This window comes from Microtus ochrogaster, unplaced genomic scaffold (genome assembly GCF_000317375.1).
Source record: "Microtus ochrogaster isolate Prairie Vole_2 unplaced genomic scaffold, MicOch1.0 UNK98, whole genome shotgun sequence".
Classification (NCBI taxonomy): Eukaryota; Metazoa; Chordata; class Mammalia; order Rodentia; family Cricetidae; genus Microtus; species Microtus ochrogaster.
The window spans coordinates 732,386-754,391 of NW_004949196.1; the positions used below are offsets into that span (position 1 = coordinate 732,386).

At 52.7% G+C, this 22,006-nt stretch overlaps 4 protein-coding genes across 6 annotated transcripts in view; 2 read left to right on the forward strand and 2 right to left on the reverse strand.

The window, feature by feature from the left end:
- The first annotated feature begins 4,221 nt into the window (after positions 1-4,221).
- On the forward strand, positions 4,222-9,969 carry Clpp (caseinolytic mitochondrial matrix peptidase proteolytic subunit). Its single transcript, XM_005371108.2, has 6 exons — positions 4,222-4,460; positions 4,557-4,628; positions 5,344-5,440; positions 6,893-7,080; positions 7,682-7,787; positions 9,648-9,969. Exons 1-6 carry the CDS (start codon positions 4,275-4,277, stop codon positions 9,815-9,817), a joined length of 819 nt encoding a protein of 272 aa, XP_005371165.1. The 5' UTR covers positions 4,222-4,274; the 3' UTR covers positions 9,818-9,969.
- A 357-nt stretch (positions 9,970-10,326) lies between these two features.
- Alkbh7 (alkB homolog 7) lies at positions 10,327-12,870 on the forward strand. Its single transcript, XM_005371109.2, has 4 exons — positions 10,327-11,346; positions 12,109-12,282; positions 12,368-12,492; positions 12,660-12,870. Exons 1-4 carry the CDS (start codon positions 11,143-11,145, stop codon positions 12,820-12,822), a joined length of 666 nt encoding a protein of 221 aa, XP_005371166.1. The 5' UTR covers positions 10,327-11,142; the 3' UTR covers positions 12,823-12,870.
- Positions 12,871-12,906: 36 nt separating this feature from the next.
- Pspn (persephin) lies at positions 12,907-15,717 on the reverse strand. Its single transcript, XM_005371111.2, has 2 exons — positions 13,548-15,717; positions 12,907-13,463 (listed from the first exon to the last, which is right to left on the reverse strand). Exons 1-2 carry the CDS (start codon positions 13,699-13,701, stop codon positions 13,147-13,149), a joined length of 471 nt encoding a protein of 156 aa, XP_005371168.1. The 5' UTR covers positions 13,702-15,717; the 3' UTR covers positions 12,907-13,146.
- A 73-nt stretch (positions 15,718-15,790) lies between these two features.
- Gtf2f1 (general transcription factor IIF subunit 1) overlaps positions 15,791-22,006 on the reverse strand; it is an 8,575-nt gene continuing 2,359 nt past the window's right edge. The window contains exons 4-13 of one of the 3 annotated variants that reach the window (XM_026778001.1): positions 19,830-20,023; positions 19,139-19,309; positions 17,915-18,099; positions 17,033-17,186; positions 16,886-16,944; positions 16,695-16,814; positions 16,519-16,592; positions 16,309-16,447; positions 16,111-16,204; positions 15,791-16,020 (exon numbers count right to left, since the gene is read on the reverse strand). In XM_026778001.1, coding sequence (XP_026633802.1) covers positions 15,816-16,020; positions 16,111-16,204; positions 16,309-16,447; positions 16,519-16,592; positions 16,695-16,814; positions 16,886-16,944; positions 17,033-17,186; positions 17,915-18,099; positions 19,139-19,309; positions 19,830-20,023 — 1,395 coding nt within the window. In that variant the 3' untranslated portion in view covers positions 15,791-15,815. Of the gene's footprint in view, positions 16,021-16,110; positions 16,205-16,308; positions 16,448-16,518; positions 16,593-16,694; positions 16,815-16,885; positions 16,948-17,032; positions 17,187-17,914; positions 18,100-19,138; positions 19,310-19,829; positions 20,024-22,006 lie in introns of all 3 variants that reach the window. The other 2 variants (XM_005371113.3, XM_005371112.3) reach the window with 2 other exon arrangements.

Here is a 22,006-nt window from a genome sequence, read left to right on the forward strand (position 1 = left end):
CCACCTGTACCTCTGCCATAAAGCTAGACTCTCAGGAAGCTAAGGGTGGGACAGAGTCAGCCAGCAAAGTCACAGCTTTAATCCTAGCCATATTGCTTAGCAGATTAAAGACTCATGTGGTTAGAAAAAGATAGAGATGTACAGTAAAGACAGATTCAAATGAAAAAAAGCCTCTAAACGGTTTACAGTGTGTTTAAAAATAAACATACGTTGGGAGAGAAAAGAAACAGGATATAGAAAGCACATACAGGGAAAAAAAGAAATAGGGTATGATGGTACACACCTTTAATCCCAACACTCGGAAGGCAGAAGCAGGCAGATCTCTGTGAGTTCCACACCAGCCTGGTCTACAGAGTGAGTTCCAGGACAGTCTTAGAGTGAGTTCAGCAGGAAGTAGCCTTGAAAACTGTAGTAATAGGAGCAGCGGTGGGGCTGTGTCCCGCCACCCGGCTAGCTTTATACCCAAAATAATTACATGGGAACTGTATTCTTTTAAACACTGCCTGGCCCATTAGTTCCAGCCTCTTATTGGCTAGCTCTTCCATATCGATCTAACCCATTTCTAATATCCCTGTAACACCACGAGGTGTCTTACCAGGGAAGATCTTAACCTGCGTCTGTGTCCGGTAGGAGAATCATGGCGACTCCCCAACTCAGCTTCTTTCTCCCAGCATTCTGTTCTGTTTACTCTGCCTACCTAATTTTATGTCCTATTAAAGGGCCAAGGCAGTTTCTTTATTTAACCAATGAAACAACAGATAGAAAGATGACCCTCCTCCATCAGAAAACTACACCCACATTCCAAAAAATTTGATTATGAATATTTGTCTTTGTTTAGTGTGTTGGTTAAAAGTTGCTATCAATAATGGTCAGGAAAAAAGCTAAATAAAAGAGATTAGATTCAGGGTCTTATTTTGAAAAGAAAAAAGGGGAAATGTTGTGAGATAATGCTCTTATATACTGTAAAGATTTGTCACTCACATTGGTTTAATAAAACTCTGACTGGTCAGTAGCCAGGCAGGAAGCATAGGCGGGGCAACCAGACAAGGAGAAGGAGGATTCTAGGAAGAGGAAAGCAGAGATGTTGTTATCATCCAGATGGGAGGAAGCAAGATGAGAATGCCTTACTGAGAAAAGGTACCAAGTCACATGGCTAAGCATAGATAGGAATTATGGGTTAATTTAAGTTGAAAGAGCTAGTTAATGATTCGCCTGAGCTAATAGGCTAAACCGTTTATAGTTAATATAAGCCTGTGTGTGTTTCTTTCAGACTGAATGGCTGCGGAACCAGGTGGGACAGAAACTTCCATCTACACTTGCTGTTTTCAATTGGGCCTGTGTTCAGTTCCCAGCCAGGCAGCTCACAATCATCTGTACTTTCAGTATTTAATCCCAGCACTCAGGAAGCAGAAGCAGATAGATCTCTGAGTTTGAGGCTAGCCTGGTCTACAGTGAATTCTAGGACAGCCAGGGCTACATAGAGAAACCCTGTCTCAAAAAAACAAAAGAAAAAAAAGTGCACCACCAAGCCTGGCTTGTTTTTCTTTTAACAATTTTTTAAAAAGATCTTTAATTCTTTAACAGTTTCATACATTTATGCAAAGTATTTTTACTCAGATCCATTCCTGTACCTCCCAGTCCTTCTGGCAAAGCCTCCTCCCATCTTCATGTCCTTTTTCTGCAACCCTCTGAGTCCAGTAACTGCTGCCTGCTGGAATACTGACTGATCTTATCCAGGCAGCCACAGTTGCTGTGAGGTCACGAGTGCGCATCAGACATTTCACAGCCTTCACCCCACCCTCCAGCTCTCGCAGTCGTTCTGCCCCCTCTTCTGTGATGTCCCCCAAGCCTTGGAGGGCAGTGGTGCTGAAAATGTCCCACTTAGGACTGAGCACTTACACCTGCTTCTTCCTCTGCGTTCTGACTCGTGAGTCTCTGCAAATAGGCAGGAACATTCCAAAGGCAGTTTCACATCCAGCGAGCAATGAGAGGTAGGTGTCTCTCCTTGGCCTGTGATTTCCGAAGGTGGGCTCTGAGTCAGCTTACAGCACCAAGCATAATTCCCTCCTGTAGAATAGCCTTGACTCCAACCAGAAGGCTGCTGGCTGCCCGTCACTCTCGGGCCACTATTGCACCAGGGTTGCTACCCTGCCATTTGTCAGAGTGGCAGTAGTCAGGGTCCACAACCGGATAACACAACTGATATCTTTTCTTTCCCAATAGACTGAATGTCACCTCCTGGCACTATGAAATCAAACCAGCAGGGAGGAAGGCCCCAGTTCCAGCTTGGCTTCTCTGTGTCCTGCAACCAAAGTAACTGGTGTCTTCAGCAACTAAGTCTTGTCACCTGATTATGTAGGCAACCAAGAGCCATGGCAAGAGCCTGTGTTGTTGTTGTTTTGGTTTTTCAAGACAAGGTTTCTCTGTGTAGCTTTGGAGCCTGCCCTGGAATTCACTCTGTAGACCAGGCTGGCCTCGAACTTACAGAAATCCGCCTGCCTCTGCCTCCCAAGTGCTGGAATTAAAGGTGAATGTCATCACTGCCTGGCTGAGCCTGTGTTGTTGGAAGAGATCTGGGGAGAAACATTTCAGGCCTTTGATGTTCTTTCCTGGCCTTTGTGCAAATTTAAATGCAGATTCTCAGTTACCAAAATGTACCTTCCTCAGGAAGCACAGTGGCTGCTCAGGAAATCTTTCAGGAATCCTGGGATGCACCAGAGATTCCCATTTTATAGGCAAAGAAACTGAGACTTAGGAATTCAGCGGTGTGCCTCAGTTCATTATTTGATAGCTGTTTGACCTAGAATAAATTCCTTAACATCTCTGGGCTTCTTTAGTTTCCTTTCAGTGACTCGGAGATGAAGTAGTTGCTATTTCTTGGGGCTGCTAAGGATATTAAATAAGATAATATGGGGCTGGGGCATGGCTCAGAGTTAGAGGCCCCCCCCAAGAATCCCCCAGTGAGGGGCTGGGGGGCAAGGCTTGGCGCTGGGAATCGAGATGAACAACTGTGTAGAATGTCTCCCTATGAAGCTCTTGTGGCTTTGGAGCCTGTCCTGGAACTAGCTCTGTAGACCAAGCTGGTCTCGAACTCACAGAGATCCGCCTGCCTCTGCCTCCCGAGTGCTGGAATTAAAGGCGTGAGCCACCATCGCCCGGCTTTGAAGCTCTTGTTCTACAACTACAAAAGACAAAACCAAAAAGATCAATCAGTGTAACTACTTTAAGTAATGCTTATGTCAGGTGACAACTAATTGGGAAAGTTCCAGAACGTGCTTCTGGTGGCGGCAAAGGCAGTGAGTTTCTGCATACATGTCTCTGCCTGATATAGGTGTGTTGGGAAAGAGCTCAGCAAAGAGCAGAGGGAGTCCCATCTGGAAGGAAGTGTGGCTACTGGAGCCAAGCGAGTGTGCATGGAAGACTAAGGTGGGTGCAGAGGTGACTGACAAGGAGCCATGATGTCACGGGCTCGATGGCTCAGTTTCACCTCTTCCGAGGACCTCCCAGCACAGGCTAGGCTCGAGGACAACGGAGAAGCAGGTGTGGCCGTGGAGGGAGTTTAAGAGATTTGGGTCAGGAGGCGGCAGCTCGAGGTGGAGAGGACAGTATTTCTCGAGGTGGAGGACCGTGCATCCCACAGCAAAAACTGTCCACCTGGAATGGGGCAATAAGGGGACGTTTCGGGAGAGCCAGGCACCCTCCAAGAATGAATACAGCTACAGCGAACATCCAGTGCCTCCGGCAAGATTCAGGACTCCTGCTCTGGGGTCCTTGGAGGCCTCCAGGAGCCCTACCTCAGCGTCCCCACTCCTTAAGCTGCTTTGTTCAATACATTTCTCAGTGTGTCCAAGGCTCGACTTCTAGTAAAGTCCCGCCCCCTTTTTCCAAGCGCCTACACCCGGGAGTAGTGTAGCTGAAAGCACCTGGGAATTGTAGTTCCTAAGACCAGGCGAGCACATGACATGCACCCAGGGATTGCTGAGGGAGCAACGGTGGCGGCAGATGTTTCACCTGAGGCATCACCTCACCCCGCCGTGCGCTGCTTCCCGCGTGGACACCGCGGAACTGCAAAGCCCCTTGCGGGAACCTGCATGAGACCAAGATACTTTCCCTAGTCTTTCGAACGCTAACTTCCGATGAAGACCCCGCCCACAGACTTACCCCCGGCTTCTGCGGCCCCACCCACTCCGTTCTCGGAAGTGGACTAGCGAGCGACTCCCGCAGAGCACGCCGGGAATTGTAGTTCCGGAAGCCACGCCGGGGCACACGGAGGTATGTGGCCCCGAGTGCTGCTTGGGGAGGCCCGGGCGGCTGCAGGCGGATACGGTGCTGTCTTGTCTCGCTTCGCCGTGCGTTTCTCTCTGCCATGGACTGCTGGAAGCGGCTCACCCCTGCGGAGGAGCCTCCATGGAACGGTTCCGCGAGCTTTCCCGCTCATCCCCATAGTGGTGGAACAGACGGTACGGGGTCCTGGTAGGGACATAGCGTGGAGACTTGAGGAGGCAGGGCGGCGTGCGAAGATCGCTGACCTTTCACCTCTGTTCTTTTCCTACCAGGGTCGAGGCGAGCGCGCTTATGATATATACTCGAGGCTCTTGCGGGAACGCATCGTGTGCGTCATGGGCCCGGTGAGCGACCCCGGTGCGCTCTGGAGACACCTAGCTGTCTCTCCAACCTTTCTCCACTTGTCAAGCTCTTTGCCTCACCCTGCTCTTCCTCATCCCTGGTGACCTCCTAGACCCTAGTCCCTGACCATAAACATTCTTTTTCTTTTGAACCAAACTCTTGCTGTGTAGTCCAGGCTAGCTTTCACCTTGCCATCCTTCTGCCTCAGCTTCCCGAATGTTGGGTGTCAAGTGCATACACAACTGTAGTCTGCTGTTGCCAGCTAGTCTTGTTTTGTTGTCTTCTGCGGCAGGGTCTCACGCTGGCCTTGAAGTCTCTATGTAGCTGATGGTGACATTTATTGGGGTGAAGGTGTACCACCACACCAGGGTCATGTCGTGCTGGGACTGGAACTCAGTGCCAGCGTTCTACCCGCTGAACCACAACTCCAGTTAGATAGTTGAGTTTTTGAGACAGGGTCGTGTGTAGCCCAGGCTGACTTTGAACACTGATCCTCTTGCCTCCAACTCCCGAGTGCTGGGATGACTGGTTTGTGCCACCACACAAGGTCCAGGCAGTGCTTAGAGCATGCTAGGTGAGCACTCGACCCAGCCCTGTCCTCAGCTTATTGCCTTCCAGTGTCTGGGGCTCTCTGACCACCCCCTTTCTATGATGGCTCATTAAGCCTCCATCCACCCACCTTCAATCTGGGGACAACTCTGCCCTCCCCACCTGCAGATTGACGACAGTGTTGCCAGCCTGGTGATCGCTCAGCTGCTGTTCCTACAGTCTGAAAGCAACAAGAAACCCATCCACATGTACATCAACAGCCCAGGTGAGCAGGGCCTGACCGTGTTGGGGCTCGGGAATATCCCCTCTCTGGAGAATAGGTATGAATCAGCTTTCTGCAGAGTCTAACGCTTAAACTCGCTCCGGGCATGGCAGGGTGATGCACTTGGCAGGCAAAGGCAGGCAGATCTCTGAGTTCTAGGACAGCGAGAGCTACTCAGAAATTTAGTATTGTTAGCTAGGTGTGGTGGCGTACACTTTTAATTCCAGTATTCAGGACGCAGGTGCAGGCAGATCTCTAGAGGCCAGCCTGGTCTACAGAGTGAATTCTGAGACAGTCAGAAAACAAAGAACTAGCTAATTAATTAAAATCGCTCCAAAAGGGCTGTCACTGGCCTGGAACCTTCCAAGTATGCTGGTGTGGCTAGAGAGTGAGCCCCAAGGATCCTCATGTCTCTACCTCCCCGGTGCTGGAATTACAGGCGTGTGCTGCTGTGTGTATTTTGTGGGTGCTGGGGAATCTGAACCCACTGCCACATGCTTGTGTAGCAGGAACTCTGCCACCTATAATTCGATTCCCTGTTGGCTTCTCAGCTGGGGTGACAGGCATGAATCCCTGCCCTCTGCAGAAATAGCTGATTTTTTTTTTTTTTTTTTTTGGTTTTTCAAGTCAGGGTTTCTCTGTAGCTTTGGAGCCTGTCCTGGAACTAGCCCTTGTAGACCAGGTTGGCCTCGAACTCACAGAGATCCGCCTGCCTCTGCCTCCTGAGTGCTGGGATTAAAGGCGTGTGCCACCACTGCCCTGCAAAATCACTGATTTTTAAGAGAAATGTTAAGAGTACATTTATTTATGTGAGTATGTGGTTAGATGGCTGGGCGCATGCCACTCTGTGCGTGTTGGAGGGCAGAGGACAGCCTATGGGAGTCACTTCTCCCCTCCACCATGTGGGTCTCAGGAACTGATCTCAGGCTGTCAGGTTTGGTGGGGCACACCCTTACCAGCTGGTCCTTCTCAGTGGCCCAGGGATGGACAGTGTTGATTGGGCACTAGTCAGGCCAGGGGCCTCTCTCAGAATTTTCTATGTAGTAAGTACACTCATTTCTCAACAAAGTTTGAGTGGAAGGTGAGGATGCTCACCTCCGATCTACGAAGGGCAGGTGTGCCTTAGAGAGCGGGAGTAGCTGGCCCTACATGGTGATATATGACCTGACCAGAGTTCATAGCCAGGAGGAGGCTGGCAGAGCCGTGTGTGTGTGTGTGTGTGTGTGTGTGTGTGTGTGTGTGTGTGTGTGCGCGCGCGCGTGCGTGCGCTCATGTGTGTGTGGTTCCATGTACGTATGTGCCTATAACTGATTCTGAAAGAAGGAGTCTCCTTGTGACCCCTCCTCTCATTCCTGTCACCCACCCACCCCTATGATGTTTGTACTCATATTTTGCTGGAACAGAACTGGGGTGGAGGAGGATCCTACTGGGCCCTGACTTGCTCACTACCTGCAGGTGGCGTGGTGACTGCGGGCCTGGCCATCTACGACACAATGCAATATATTCTGAATCCCATCTGCACGTGGTGTGTAGGACAGGCTGCCAGCATGGGCTCCCTGCTCCTCGCTGCTGGCAGCCCAGGCATGCGCCACTCACTGCCCAATTCCAGAATCATGATCCACCAGCCCTCTGGAGGTGCCAGGGTGAGTATAGGTCTTGCAGGGACGTGGGAGGAAGTCTAGGCCGCTGGTCGTTGCTTGTTGAGACAGCATCTCACCTTGCAGCCTTAGCTGTCCTGGAGCACACTGTAGACCAGGCTGGCCTCTAGCCCACTGAGATCTCTCTGCCTCTGCTCTGCCTCTGCCTCCTGCCTCTGCTTTGAGATAGGTGTTTTCATGACTTTGGAGGTGCTCCTTGGGTAGAATGCTTGCTACGCTTCGGCAAGACACTGGGTCCTATCTCTGCCGCCAGAGGAAAGGATAACTAGCAAAAGCAGAGCCAGGCATGGTGGGCAAGCGCCCTCAGTTTCAGAACTCGGGAGGCAGAAGCAGACAGATCGCTTGAATTTGAGGCCAGCCTGGTCTACAGAAAGAGTTCAGGACAGCTAGAGCTATGTAGAGAAACTGTGTCACAAAGAAAAAGAAAAGTAAGATAAAATAAAATTGATCAATGGGAAGGAAGTAGGCTCAGAAACTGCAGGGTTGAAGCACAGGAATGGCTCCCTCACTCTGACATCCCACTGGAGGAGGAAACCCCTCCAGTTCTGGGCTTATCTTCTTCCTGCATTTACCACTCGCTCCTCAGGGCCAAGCCACAGACATAGCCATCCAGGCCGAGGAGATCATGAAGCTGAAAAAGCAGCTGTACAACATCTACGCCAAACACACGAAGCAGAGCCTGCAGGTGATCGGTGAGCACCCAGCCCGTACAGCATTTCCATGGACTACATTGTCCTGAGCCAGGACTTCCCCAGCTGGACATGACTGTGGTGGGGTCACCCTGGGCCTTGGGTGTGGGCAGCAGACTCACTGGCTACAAATGCTCTGAGCCTGTGACCCCTTCTAGTGCTGAGAGCCAGGTGTCTCTAAATGGTGGGGGTATGGCTCAGGGGTGGATCCCTGCCTAGAATCCACAGTGAAGGGATGAGGGTGTGCCTTAAGTATAGATTTTATGCCAAGTAGTGGTGGTCCATGCCCTTAATCCCAGCACTTGGGAGGCAGAGGCCGGCAGATCTCTTGAATTTGAGACCAGCCTGGTCTACAAACCAAGTTCCAGGACAGCCAGAGCTACACAGAGAAACCTGTCTCAAAAATCAAAACAAAACAAATATACATTTTTTCCCTTTTTAAAAAAAATTCATTTGTTTTTATATTATATGTATATGAGTGTTTTTCCAGCATGTATGTCTGTGAATTGCATGTGTGCCTGGTGCCTGTGGAGGTCAGAAGAGGGTCTCAGATCCCCTTGAACTAGAGTATTTTGTTTTTTGTTTTTTGTTTTTTTTTCGAGACATGGTTTTTCTGTGGCTTTGGAGCCTGTCCTGGAACTAGCTCTGTAGACCAGGCTGGTCTCAAACTCACAGAGAGCCGCCTGCCTCTGCCTCCCAAGTGCTGGGATTAAAGGTGTGCACCACCATCGCCCGGCTAGATTTATATAAACAGTTGTGAGCCGCTGTATGGGTGCTGAGGACTGAATCAGGGTCCTCTGCCAGAACAAGGTCTCTTGGTCCATCCAAGCCAGTTCTCCAACTATCAGCCATGAAAACTGGCTCCGTCGGTCCGTGCTGTTTTGACAGAGTATATTTGGGTGGGGGGAGGTAGCAAGGGATACTGGTGCCAGCAGGGTTTCCCTGGTGCCTGTGACATTCGTTTTTTAAAAATGGTTGATTTGGGGAGCATGTGCCTGCCACAGTGGCTATGTGGCAGTCAGAGGACAGTTTGTAGAGATCAGCTCTCTCCTGATACGTTGTGCATTGTGGTGGTTGGATGCCAGCTCAGCGGAATTGGCGGCAAGCCGTGTGGCTGGCCCGCATGCCATTCTTTGATCTGTCTTGTTGCTGGTGTGTGTGGGCATACGTGTACTGTGACGTGTAGAGGCCAGAGGACAGTGTTCAGGAGGCGATTCTCTTCACTGTGGTAGTGCACACCTGTCGTTCCCAGCATTTGGCAGGTACAGGCAGGAGAATCGGGAGTTATCCTTTTGAGGCCATCCTGGGCTACATGAGCTCCTGCCTGAAAACATGTATTTCCTACTGCTGGGGAAACTGAGACACAGACACAGAGAAGTTCCAAGCCCCATGGGAAACAATTGTCAGAGTGCGTGTCTTAACTCAGGAGGCCGGAACACGCTGTGGGGCTGGAAGATAAAATGCTAGGAATGGGTATCTGAGTCCTGGGAGCAGGATGGTAAGGGACAGCTGGTGCCTGGAAGGCAACCTTTAACCTTCAGCTCCCAACCCTTTGCCTTGCTGGAATTACAGGTGGTTCTGGGGACGGAATCAGGGCACAGAGCAGGCTAGACCAGTGCTCTACCAATTGACTTTTTTTTTTTTAGAGACATGATCTTGGTCTGTATCCCTGGCTGGCCTTGAACTTTGGATCCTTCTGCTCTAGCCTCTCAAGTGGTTTTCTCTTTTAGTAACAGCACTGATCTTGTGGTCCCATCCTCAAAACTTCATAAACCATCTGCTACTGGTGGGGACTTCAACCTAGGTATCTGGGGAAAGCACCCCAGGTCTCTGCTCTGACTTACATGTACTGCTTTCCACCAGAGTCAGCCATGGAGAGGGACCGCTACATGAGCCCCATGGAGGCCCAAGAGTTTGGCATCTTGGACAAGGTCTTGGTGCACCCACCTCAGGATGGGGAGGATGAGCCAGAACTGGTACAAAAGGAGATTCCCACAGCACCGGCCGACTCTCCGGCCCCATCGAGTACCTAGGGCCTGACCTCATCTCCAGGAGTGTGGAGACCCAGGACTGCTCCACACTGTCTACTGAGCCCAGAGGTACCCCTGGAGAAGATGTGGACTGAGGCTGCCCGCCAGCCTGAGACACTGTGACTTTACATTAAACCTTTGTGGTTTTTGTCCCATGTCTGAGGCACCTTCCATTACCTCTCCAAGACACCAGGCCGCTTTCACTTTGACTCCACGACAAACCACTTTGTTTGTCTGTTTGTCGAGACAGGGTTTCTCTGTGTGAACCTGGCTGGGTCTCAAACTCATAGATCCTCCTGCCTCTGCCTCCCGAGTGCTGGGATTAAAGGTGTGCTCCACCGTACATGGCTGTTAGCAAGCTTTTAAGCCAGTAGGTAGAACTATGGTTTTGATTATGTGTGGGGTTTGTGTACCTGAGTGCAGTACCCCTGGTGGCCAGAAGAGGGTATTGGGTCCCTGGAGCTTCCCTGTGGGTGCTGGAACTTGAGAGAAGTACATCTTACAGGCCCTGGAGAGGGTAGGTAGTGTGGGCTGGAGGTCCACCAGACGCGACATGGAGGAGCCACCATCCTCAGACCCATGAGACCTGGCTCTTTGCCATAGGGTCCAAAAGCAGGCTGGAGCTAGAAAGAATGGTAGGGGAAATTTTTGTGGACTTTTTACCAAAAAGGGAAGCAGGATTGGGTATATAGATATAGCTAAAAAAGGAAATTGGACACGTTTATTTGTGGGAGAGGGGGCAGGTGCCAGTATCCCTGTGGAGATCTGGAGTGACTTCTCTGCTTTGTATGTGGGGGGGTGGCGGAGGAGTGGTCCTGGGGATCACACCAACGCTACCAGTGCCTTTACCTGCTGAGCCATCTTCGTGAGCCCAGGTGTTATTAGGGTGGTAGACAGTTTTTTGCTTTTAAATTCAGAAAATTTGAGGTGTGGGTTGTATTAATGGGTCTTATTTGTTTGACCATCTTATTTTTTTTTTATTGTTTGGACAGCATCTCCTGTAGTTCAAGTTGAAGTTGCCATTCCCCTTCTCTCCGCCAGGGTGTGCTGAATAGCAGCTGTCGGGCCACACTAGCACGCGGGTTGAACCTCTAACCTTGACTTTGCCCCCACGTGACCCCAAGCCTCGGTTAGCACAGAGGCAGCACCTCAAGCACGAACCGGACAGATCAAGTCAGGGCCCAGAGGCGGGACCAACACTAGACGGTCTGGGGCACAGCTAATAGAACGAGCTCATGTCCACTAGCGTGCGGTAGGAGGCGGGCTCAGAGCTGGCCTCAGCCAATGGCTTGCGGGAACATGGGCTGTCTTTAAACGGGCGCCTGAAGATGGCGGTCAGCGGGCGCCTGGCGATGCGGATGCTTTCTGGGTGCGGCTGGGTTCGCGCCTCGGACCCCACCTTGCTGAGCCGCCTGCGCGATGAGGCCGTGGTGCGGCCTGGCTTTCTGAGCCAGGCAGAGGAGGACACGCTGACACGCGAACTGGAGCCCCAGCTGCAGCGCCGGCGCTATGAGTACGACCACTGGGACGCGGTGAGTGGGCGGAGCCACAGGGAGCGGGGACTATGATGACACGCCCACGGGGCGGGGCCGTCTAGTAGACGGCGAGCCCTGGGGCGGGATTCGGTGGGCTCGGCCAGGCTAGGACCGCCGACGTGTGTCTGGGACTGGGGATGGTCTCCCGCGGCAGCTTGTGCCGCACTGCTTTGGTGTGTGTCGTGGCGGGTACTTGGCAGCTCAGGAGGGACAAAGTTCGGAACACTAGGATCCGGACATCCTATGGGACAGGGCTAATCTTAATGCCAGAGCTGAGGAAGGGGGAAGGTCTGCAGCTGGGTGGTGTGGATGGGACCTAGAGCAGCGGGGGCCTGAGCCAGGAAGGTGAGCCAGGAGTGTTGAGCCCAGGGGGGATAGAGCAGTGCATGGGCTTGGAATCAGAGGGCCTTTGTGGGCATAAGGGAATGGGCTGCCAAGGCAAGATTCCTTTGGACATGAGGTCTTGCAGCTGATGGCTGTCGACAAGGTCAGAAGTAGAAAGAAGACTCGGGTGAGGGGGTGCCAGCAGTTAGGGTCTCTCCAGGGTCTTAGTGAGATTGAATTGAGCCCGGAGACTGAGACTCCGAATACTGGGGCAGCACCAGGGACTAGGAATTGGAGCCTGGAGACCAGATGTGCGGTTGAGACCTCTCTGAGCCAGCTTAGGATTGTAAATTAAAGCAGGAAAAACTACCTGTGGACTGTGCCTCATTTCCCTCTCCTGGAAGTTTCCAATCATAACCTGAGTTCTCTGTGCAGGCCATCCATGGTTTCAGGGAGACCGAGAAGTCCCGCTGGTCTGATGCAAGCCAGGCCATTCTGCATCGGGTCCAGGAGGCTGCCTTTGGCCCTGACCAGACCCTGCTATCCTTGGTTCACGTGTTGGACCTGGAACCCCGGGGCTACATCAAGCCCCACGTTGACAGTGTCAAGGTGGGCAGAAGGCAGTTCCTCAGAACTCCGAGGATCTGGGTGGGCAGGAGGGCAGATCTGAGCCTGACCCCACCCCCTCTTCCAGTTCTGTGGATCCACCATTGCTGGCCTCTCCCTGCTGTCCCCAAGTGTTATGAAGTTGGTGCACACCCAGGAACCTGAGCAGTGGCTGGAACTGCTGCTGGAACCAGGCTCCCTCTATATTCTAAGGTAATGCCTTGCCCAGAAGCCCTCAGATGAGGTCAGGTGCTTCTAACACCTCTTGTTTGTGCTCTCACAGCAGAGGAAGCAGCCACCACCACTCAGAAAAACTGTAGAAATGCTGGAAGGGTGGGATTTCCCCCCACCCACCCCAGTCAGCCCATCTCTTCTTGCAGGGGTTCAGCCCGATACGACTTCTCCCATGAGATCCTTCGAGATGAAGAATCATTTTTTGGGGAGCGACGTGTCCCTCGGGGCCGACGCATCTCAGTGATTTGCCGCTCCCTCCCTGAGGGGATGGGGTCAGGAAGGCCAGAAAAGCCACCCTTAGCCAGCTGACTTCTGCGCCTATCCTCTGGACTTGTGAATAAAGTTGGAAAAAGAATACTGTGGTTGTCTTCAAATTACCATCTGCCAGGGCTAGGGTCCTCAAGAGACAAGTCTTAGAACCCACATAGCCTGGAGGCTTGCCAGGGTGTACCCCATCACACATACTCCTAAAGCCATTAGAACATTCCTTTTATTGCATTAATTGCTGATCCCCAGTCCCGGGTCTCTTCCTTCTCCTTTTCACCTAGACAGGTTTCTAATAAACATTACCTGAGCCCTTCAAAGCCCAGGTTCCCTCATGCTTCTGATTCTGAGACACAGAGCTGGCCACCTTCAGCCACCACAGCCACAAGCAGCTGCTGAGAGCTGAGGCAGCTGCTGCCAGCGGTGACGGTCGTCGAGGAAGGTCACATCAGCATAGCTGGTGGGCTGGCAGCAGGGTCGACCATGGGCCCGACCCTGCCCACGCAGTCGGGCCAGCACCAGGCTGTGCTGGGTACGGGCCTCTCGGGGACAGCTGCCAGCACAGTATCGGAAGATGACCTTCTCCTCTGAGGCATAGCCCAGGCCCAGCTCAGCCACCGGCAGTGTCAGGCTCCACAGCTGGCATGGACCAGCCAGAGCTCTTGGAAGGCGGACATGGTTGTTACCTAGTGCAGGGTAGAACAGGAATATGAGACAAGAGGGCTTTAGAAGGAACTGGGGAGTCATGAGGCGCCCCCAGGAATTCTTACCCTCCTGGGACTTCCAGGTCCCTCCAGTCTCTGCCATCTCCTCAAACAAGAGCTCTTCTGCCGTTGCAGCCCTTTGAGGATCAGAGCCCCACCCGAGGCCCAGGTGCAAGGACAGGAGCAGCAGAAACATGAGTGTTAGTCTTCCTGCAGCCATTGTGACAGGGAGGTCCCAGGATGCTAAGACCCTGGTCCCCTCAATTTATTCACTGCCTGTCCTGGGGATTCAACTCACTGCCAACACCATGGCTTAGGGAAGCCACTGGGGTTCCACCCACCTTGTCCCCACATCCTCGCCCCTAAGAATTGATGACTTACCCACCCAGACATTCCATAGATCCATTTCCGGATGCCCGATTTATGAGTGCCCCACCACCGGCCAGAAACAAAGCCCAGAGCTGGCCACCAATCTGTGTCCCCACCCCACCTGCTTTTGCTGGGAAGTGCAGGGACACCAGAAGAGAGTCTCTTGTAGGTCATGCCCTAGAGTGTGGGCCATGTGGGGCCAATCAGGACCGGGAAGGGCTCATGGCAGATGGAAGAGTCAGTGGGCTTCCATCCATCTCGGATTCAGTTAGGATTAAGGCATCGCACCCTTGTCTCCGGACCTGGTTGAGCCAGCATCAAAACAGGAAAAGGGAGTCTAGGCGATAGCCAAGGGCTGGGACTCCCCTTCTTGGAAGGCCAACCTGAAAAGGCACAGCCATAGCCAATCTGGGTTTTAGAGCATCAGAGCCCAAGGGGAAGCTGGAGCTTGCTGGATCCCATCATTCCCGAGAAGGAACAGGTTTTGCTAACTTTTAAACCCTGAGACCCAGCAGTGGATATGGGCAACATCAAACCAAGGACGTTGGAGGCAAAGGAATCCAAGTGGTGCAGGACGTGGCAGTGCATGCTGCCCACTCCTGGACACCTCAGCGCTCAGGAGGCTGGGGCAGGATTGCTGCAGGCTGTAGCCGGCATAAGCTAGAGCGAGGCCATCTCCCACATTCGAAGCCCTGGGTTCCATCCAAAGCACAGCATAAAATGACATGAGGTGCATGCCTGTCATCTCAGCACTGGGGAGGCTGAGGCAGGAGGAGCACTAGTTCAAGGCCAGCCTGGGCTATGTGAGACTCTATCTCAAAAGGAAAAGAAACAAAAACAATGGTTTTCAAAACCAAAGGTCACTTGTATGCCATGCAGAATCAATTTTAAAACAGGTCCCCTGAACACGAGGCCCTGCCCCTAACCACAAGGCCATGCATACCCTGCCTGCCCTGGGTGGATGGCGCCTTAGACCCAGGTTCAAAGGGCCAGAGAGAGTGGGGTAGGATGCTCAGTGAACAGGGGCATCCCTAGGGATTAGCCCCTTTTCTCAGCCAGGGGCGGCTGAAGTGGGAGTGTGTTTTCCCTGGTGCCACTGAGAGGAAAGCCCCTCTCTCCCTCTCTCCCTCTCTCCCTCCCAGGCTGCTCAGGACCCAGTTTTCAAGGTAGCAGCTGAGGCCAAGAACCAATCAGCCATGTCACCACCCAAGAATGTAAAGCACTCTCCCTGAGCAACGCCCGGCTGGCCTGGGTAAAATATATCACTGGGCCTGTCGGGAGATAAGGGTGACCCCAGGAATGTCACTTGGAAATGGAAAACAGCATCCAAGTGCCAACACTAGGAAAAGGTTTGGGTTCCAGTGGCCATGGAAGGAAGCACCTGAGCCAAGAAATGCAACAGTGGCTGGGCTGGATGCAGCGGTACAACTGTCATCCTAGCATCTGGGAAACCGAGTTCCCAGATAGCCTGGGCTACACAGCGAGACTCTCTCTCGAAAGATAGAAGAGCCATGCCTGCCAGTGGTACATGCCTACGACCCTAGCACTCCAGAGGTGGAGGTGGGAGGGAGGATCAGGAGTTCGAGGGCAGCCTCCGCTCTAACAGTAAAGAGAGGACTGGGCACGTAGCTCACTAAAAAGCGCCGAGTAGCAAGTCTGAGTCCCGCCATTTCACCACTTGTGCTCAAGCACAGCAAATCCCCAGCCTGTACTCCTGGAGGACTGCTGGGAGCTGAGCATTCCCAGACAAGGTCCATCGTAAACCCCACACAACACAACGGCACAGTCAGGGCTGGGCGTGGGTAGGGCAGAGCTTCTCCAGGTGAAATTAACTCCTGAAGATGGCACAGGGGACAAGCCCTGGCCATGGACTGAGCTCAGCGGGCAGGAAAGCTGTGTCCGCCTCAGGGGAGGGCTGGGTGGCAGTGAGGACTCGCTTGCACTCTGGGCATCTCTTTATTCGCGTCACTCTTTGAGGGAGAAGTGCATCTTGTCACCAATCATCTTGCGCTCAGGGTTGAGGCGCTTGAGGATCTGCGCCAGCACATTCACCGTCTGCTCGCTGCTCAGCCCTGTCTTTTTGGTCTGGAACTTTTTCAGCAGGTCCTTTGTGGTCATGGGCTTGCGGGTCAGGTAGCGGCGCACAGCGTCCTCTGTCACCTGGACATCACTGTGGGAGGTGGAGGGAAGGAGGCTCTGGTCACACAAGAGTCCCTTGTGGCCCAGTCCTGTGTGTGTCCCTACTCAGATCTGAACCTACCCGCTGCTGGGTGTGGACTTCCCAGACAGGCTCTGAGGGGCCGTGTCCATCCGCAGGCGCTTGGCTGCTGGAGTCTCACCTGTCCGCTTCCCTGCTGTAGAGAGGAATGTCAGGTGGGAGCAGGGGAGCAGATGGGGCATCAGTGGTGCAGAAGGATGTGGGCTGCCATTGGCTCTCAGTTCCCCCAGGGACACTCACCCTGTTCCAGCTTGCTGGCTGCAGCCCGCAGGGTGGAAGAGGTGCTTGCTGCCTCTGTACTGGGAGTTCCTGGTCGACTGGGACCCTTAGAACTCCCCCCTGATGGCTTCCGCTCCCTCTTGGGGGGGGTCTTCTTCTTCTGCAGAGATTGGGGTGTGAGTCTGTAGGCTCGGACTACCACTCCCATCCCAGCCCTGGGCTCTGCCTTACCGCCATGAAGAGTGCAGAGGAGGTCTCGCTGTCGATGTCGCTGTCCTCCGAACTGTCTGACTCATCGCTGCTGTCTGCACGGGCCAGAGGAAGGTCATAAGCAGAGACCCTAGAGCCCACCCACCACCAGTGAGCAGGAGGATACTATGACCCTGTGGCTCAAGTGCCCCATGTACCTTTCCTGCGCCTCTTCTCCTGTGGGGTGGGGACCTTCTTCTCTTCCTCCTCCTCCTTGTCTTCCTCAGGGGGCTTCTCCTCCTCGCTCTCTTCACTGCTCTCGCTCTGCTCATCCACGCCTGGGGACACAGGGATGAGCAGAGGGAACTGCCAGGAGGGCTCCCACCCCCAGCTGGTCCCTGACACCTACCCTTGGGGCCATCCTCCTGCTGCAGCACTTTGGGCTTGCCCTCCATCTCATCCGGGGAGCTGCTGTGGGACAGAGAAGGGCAAACATGAAGATGGATGACCACAGGCCTGCCAAAGCCTACCATGGCCTGCCTCACACCTGCCTCACCTGGAGCCATCTGACATGTAGTCCACCTCCTGGCCCTCAAAGTCCCCATCGTCGCTGTCCTCAAAGGCCTCGTCATCTGAGCCCTTCTTCTTTTTCTTCTTCCTGCCTGCCTTGGTCAGTGGGGCCTTTTTCTTAGCTTTGGAGGCTCTGTTGCCTATGAAGAAAAAAGAAGATGTGGGGGATCAGACTGGATGAGCCCAGAGCGTTGTTCACAGCTAGGTGGGGGCTCCACTCCACCCCAGAGCCATGCCACCAGCCCCTACCTTGTATCACTGTGTTGTGCGGGGTTTGGGGGGGGAAGGGTTCTCTATCCCTAAGGCCCAACTAATCCTTTTTTATAGTTTTTTTGGGCGGGGGCACGTTCAGATAAGATTTCTCTGTGTAGTCCTGGCTGTCCTGAAACTCACTCTGTAGACCTGGCTGTCCTTAAACTCAGATCAGCTTGCCCCTGACTCCTGAGTGATTTAAGGCATGCCCTTTATATTTTAAGATGGGGTCCAGGTAGGAAGGCAGGGCTGGCTGTGAACTCTGGATCCTCTTGCCTAGGCCTGAGGTCTGGGATTGTGGCCAGCGCACCATATGAAGTAAGTCTTCATGTGTCATACCCTGACAAGGAGACTGCACCCTGTGTTAGGCCAATTCATAGAGAAAGCAGAGGCTAGTCTGGGCACTCACCCCTCCCGTGCAGGCAGCTCAGCCTGCCGCCCTCACCCCACTCCACCAGTGGGGTGACTGTCACTCAGTCACCCAGGCCTGGGACCTGCAGCAGAGCACCCTCGGAACAGTCAAACTGCTCCCCTGGAAATTTTGCTAAGGTGCCATGTGTCATGTGCTTCCCTGGGAGCCCTGTCCTTGAACTAGGACCTCTAGGTCCCCGCTCACCCTCCTCGCCACTGGCATCGCTGCCATCGGAGGACATTTCCAGGTCATCCTCCAGGTCATGGATACGCAGCTCGCTGGGTTTCTTGCGGCTGCGCTTCTCCTTCTCCTCCTCATCTTCATCCTGGTCCTGGTCCTTGAGCCGCCGCTGCTGCATGATGCTGAAGTGATTCAGAACCTTGTTCCTCCTGCACATGGGGACAGAGACTGAGCACTCTGTGGATGGTAGAGGATAGTGACCAGGTCACTCAGGCGGGCAGACAGGATGACCCCACAAGGTCGCTGATATGAGCCACACAGTATACCCTATGTAGTCTGTCACTATACAGCATGCTCCAGAAATCCGTCTCCCCAGTCAACCAACCAACCAACCACAGAAAAAGACAACCTGGATCACTTCAGACACCCAAATCTTGAAACCATACAGTGTGAACCCTCAGGTCCATGTACACTGAACACTCCTCCAAGCTCAGGGTCTTGGAGCAAAAAATGGCAAATCCAGCCATCACATTGGTTAGCTAATTAATATTCCTTTCTATTTTTCTTTTGAGACAGGGTGTCTCTACATAGTCCTGGCTGTCTTGGAACTCATTATGTAGACCAGGCTGGCCTTGAACTCACAGAGATCCTCTTGCCTCTCTCTCCTGAGTGTTGAGATTAAAGGCATGCACCACCATGCCTGGTAAGTTTTGGGGTGTTTTGAGACCAGATCTCATATAATCCTGTCTAACCTCAAACTTAATAATACAGCAAAGAATGAAATTCAACCCCTGCTCCTCTCGCTTCCACCTTTAGGGTAACCAGTGTGCAGGTGTACAAACACACACCACATCCCCCACAATTGATTTATCTCATGGATTACTTAGAGCAGGGGTCTTCTGGACAAGGAGCTGCTATGGACACATGTATGCATGGGGAAGAGGCTGCTTTTGACCTTGTAGTCCTGGCCCCTTGAGAACATGCACTGGTCCAGGCTTGCAAGCAGGCACACAGCAACCCCACACATCACATAAATACCCATAGCCCTCCCTGGACACCTTATGCTGGGCCTCCCAGTTCTCTGTCCCAGCTTCCTTGCATCCGTTTCAACTCTACCTCCTAGGCGGCTGCCATCGGGAAGTTGTGCCCACCCGCGGTGCCACCACTCACTCAGCTCCCAGCTGTCCTGCTGCCTGTGCTGGGCAGGCTTGCTCCAAGGGTATTCACAGTGCGACCCCTGTAGCTCACCTCTCCCATTCCTCCTCAGCCTCCTCAGCAGTGAGTGTGCGGTGTCGGGCCAGTGGTGTGAAATTATACCAGTTCTGCACAGGAAAGGCCTCAAAGGCGCCATCGGCACACTGGGTGAAGATGTAGTAGGCTGTGTTCTCTGTCACCCCACCCTTCTTTATGCCTTTGAACCTGTGGAAAGTCTCGGTCAGGTCACAGCCCTACCCACAGGGCAGCCTGCACCCCCAGCTACCTCATCAGCACCCATTTGGGCTCTCCTAGGAATGCCTGGGACAGAAGGGCACAGGACACAGCCTCCTTAGCTCAAATCATCACTTGGCCCTCCTCAAAGCTGCTGCTGGCAGAATCTGGGCCATGTTGCACTGTTTGCCCTGCTCCTAGCCTATAACCTGCCATGGCTTCTGTGCACAGAACACTTGTCACTGGCTCCATCAGACCCCACCTCCTTTGCCATGGATGGCCCTCTCCCAGGGAGTTGTCCCAAGTATTAAGACCTCATTTCAAGGCCACACTCGGGATGCTGAGCCAGGCCAACAACACCCAGTTGGCTCACCTTCAAGACTAAACCTTGGTCAGGGCGGTGGTACTGGGATGCCCCTTCTGCTGGAACACACTTGGGGAAGGTGCCCCTCAAGTGTGCATACATGTGTAAGAGCACAAGCTGGCCCTCCCCACCATTGGCGTCACTCACTTCCTGCCAGATTTGCCGTTGACCCGGAGCAGCCAGGGCTGGTCCTCAGGCCGGAACTCCTTCAGGACGATGCCATACTTCTTCCGTCGTGCCTCCTCCCGCAGCTTTCGGTTGAATTCGCTGCCTGCTCCGGACTCCGGCATCTCCTCCTCCTGGTAGATCTTCTTGTTGCTCAGATCTCGCTCCAGCCGGGCCTGGGTGGGCAGCAGGCATGGCCTCTCAGCCTCTCACAAGAACACCCTTCTGTCTCCCTGTGCTGGGTTCTGTATGCTCCCAGCATGAGGAGTGGGAGTTCATATCCCCAGTACCTTTCTGCAGCTTAGACCCCAGCAGGGAGGGACAGACAGCAAGGCCCAAGTTCAGTGAGATACTGACTCAAAAACTAATGCAGGCAGAAGGCAAGAACTGACTCCTGAAAACTGTTCTCTGATCTGCACACTGTACCCCGCACACACCTGTACCCCAACAAATGTCACTGGGTAACAACGCGGAAAGTGACTACAGAAAACAGCTGATGTCACCTCCGGCCTTGACATGCACAGCACGCCCACAAGCACATGTGTGCACACACAAACAACATACACATCAAGATTCTGGCCACAGGAAATGGGGAACTCAGAATAATAAGAAAACAGACTGGGACAGAAGACCACAGAAACACGTAGGTGGCATAATGTCCCTCCGGCCTGATGCCAGACTAAGCAACCATGCTAGCCATAAACTCCCACTGGGCTAAACCCAGCCTAGCTGTGGAGTTTTCACTCAGCCCCTAATCCATCCTTTGTGTGACAGATACCTTCTGTGGACCTTGTCCAAGAGTTTCGCACGACTTGTCCAAGAGTTTTGCATGAATACAAAGCCTATGCAAAAACTTGGTTTAGAGGAAACCTGGAAAACCATGGTTCCTCATGAATCAGGTATTTGCACCTGCTATTGTATTTTCGGAAGCGTCATTCAGTCTGTTTTGAGATACAGAGACCTACTAGCCGAAGTGTAAACGCAGGGAAAATAAAGGTGCCCAGAGGCAAAGGGAAACAGCCACAGAGGCTAAGCTCATTCTTGTGTGTCTGAGTCTTCATTTCACAGACCGGCAGGAACCCACATATCAGTGTGGTGTTATACACGACATATGTCCACCTGCAGATGGACAGGAGTGGCCCAGATGGTATGGAAGTACATTTTAACATGGCACCCAGAATAGTGGGTGGGCACTTTAAAACTCTGGTCTTTAAATTTCCTGATTTATTGGTGTTTTTGAGACTGGGTTTCTCTGTGGATCCCTGGCTGTCCTAGAACTCGCTCTGTAGGCCATGCTAGACTCCACTCAGAGATCTGCTTGTCTCTGCTCCCCGAGTGCTGGAATTAAAGGTGTTTGCTTCTGCCACCTGGCTACTATTAACCAGAGAATCCTGTTGTTTAGCCAGACTGGCTTCACAGTTACAATTCATCTGCCTTCCTGATGCCATGGTAACAATCCCAGTGGCTGTTTCCATCTTGTATTTTGGCTTTATCTTTTTGAGACAGGGTCTCACTGTATAGCCAGGCTGTCCTCCTGACTCTACTGTCCAAGCTGGCATTAAAGGTATGTGCCATCACACCAAGCAGGCTTTATCATTAAAAAAATTTTTTTTTTTTTGGTTTTTCGAGACAGGGTTTCTCTGTAGCTTTGGAGCCTGTCCTAGAACTAGCTCTGTAAACCAGGCTGACCTCGAACTCACAGAGATTCACCTGTCTCTGCCTCCCAAATGCTGGGATTAAAGGCATGTGCCACCACCACCCAGCTAAAAAACTTTTCAACTGCATTTATACTTGTTGTGGGGGAGACTTTATATGTCATGACATGTTTGTGAAGTCAAAAGACAAAGCTGGAGAGTCGGTTCTTTACTTGCTGAGCCATCTTGCTGTCCCCTACTTTATCTTTTTTAATGCATGGTCCATGTCTCCTAGGCTTTACTTGAGCTCACTATGTGGCCAAAGATGCTCTTCAATTTAAGATGCCCCACCGAATTCCAGTGCTGGGGTTACAGATGCGTGCTCAGCCAAGTACTCTCTCTTCAATTTAAGATACCCCAGTGAGGGCTAGAGAGATGGCTCAGCAGTTAAGAGCATTGCCTGCTCTTCCAAAGGTCTTGAGTTCAATTCCCAGCAACCACATGGTGGCTCACAACCATCTGTAA

Coding starts and splice junctions, on each gene's coding strand:
- Pspn (XM_005371111.2), bottom strand. CDS start 13,701: ATGGCTGCAGGAAGACTAACACTCATGTTTCTGCTGCTCCTGTCCTTG. Junction 13,464..13,547: donor GACCTGGAAGTCCCAGGAGG/GTAAGAATTCCT, acceptor ACCCTGCACTAG/GTAACAACCATGTCCGCCTT.
- Clpp (XM_005371108.2), top strand. CDS start 4,275: ATGTGGCCCCGAGTGCTGCTTGGGGAGGCCCGGGCGGCTGCAGGCGGA. Junction 5,441..6,892: donor CATGTACATCAACAGCCCAG/GTGAGCAGGGCC, acceptor CACTACCTGCAG/GTGGCGTGGTGACTGCGGGC. Junction 7,081..7,681: donor AGCCCTCTGGAGGTGCCAGG/GTGAGTATAGGT, acceptor CTCGCTCCTCAG/GGCCAAGCCACAGACATAGC.
- Alkbh7 (XM_005371109.2), top strand. CDS start 11,143: ATGGCGGTCAGCGGGCGCCTGGCGATGCGGATGCTTTCTGGGTGCGGC. Junction 11,347..12,108: donor AGTACGACCACTGGGACGCG/GTGAGTGGGCGG, acceptor TTCTCTGTGCAG/GCCATCCATGGTTTCAGGGA. Junction 12,493..12,659: donor GGCTCCCTCTATATTCTAAG/GTAATGCCTTGC, acceptor CTCTTCTTGCAG/GGGTTCAGCCCGATACGACT.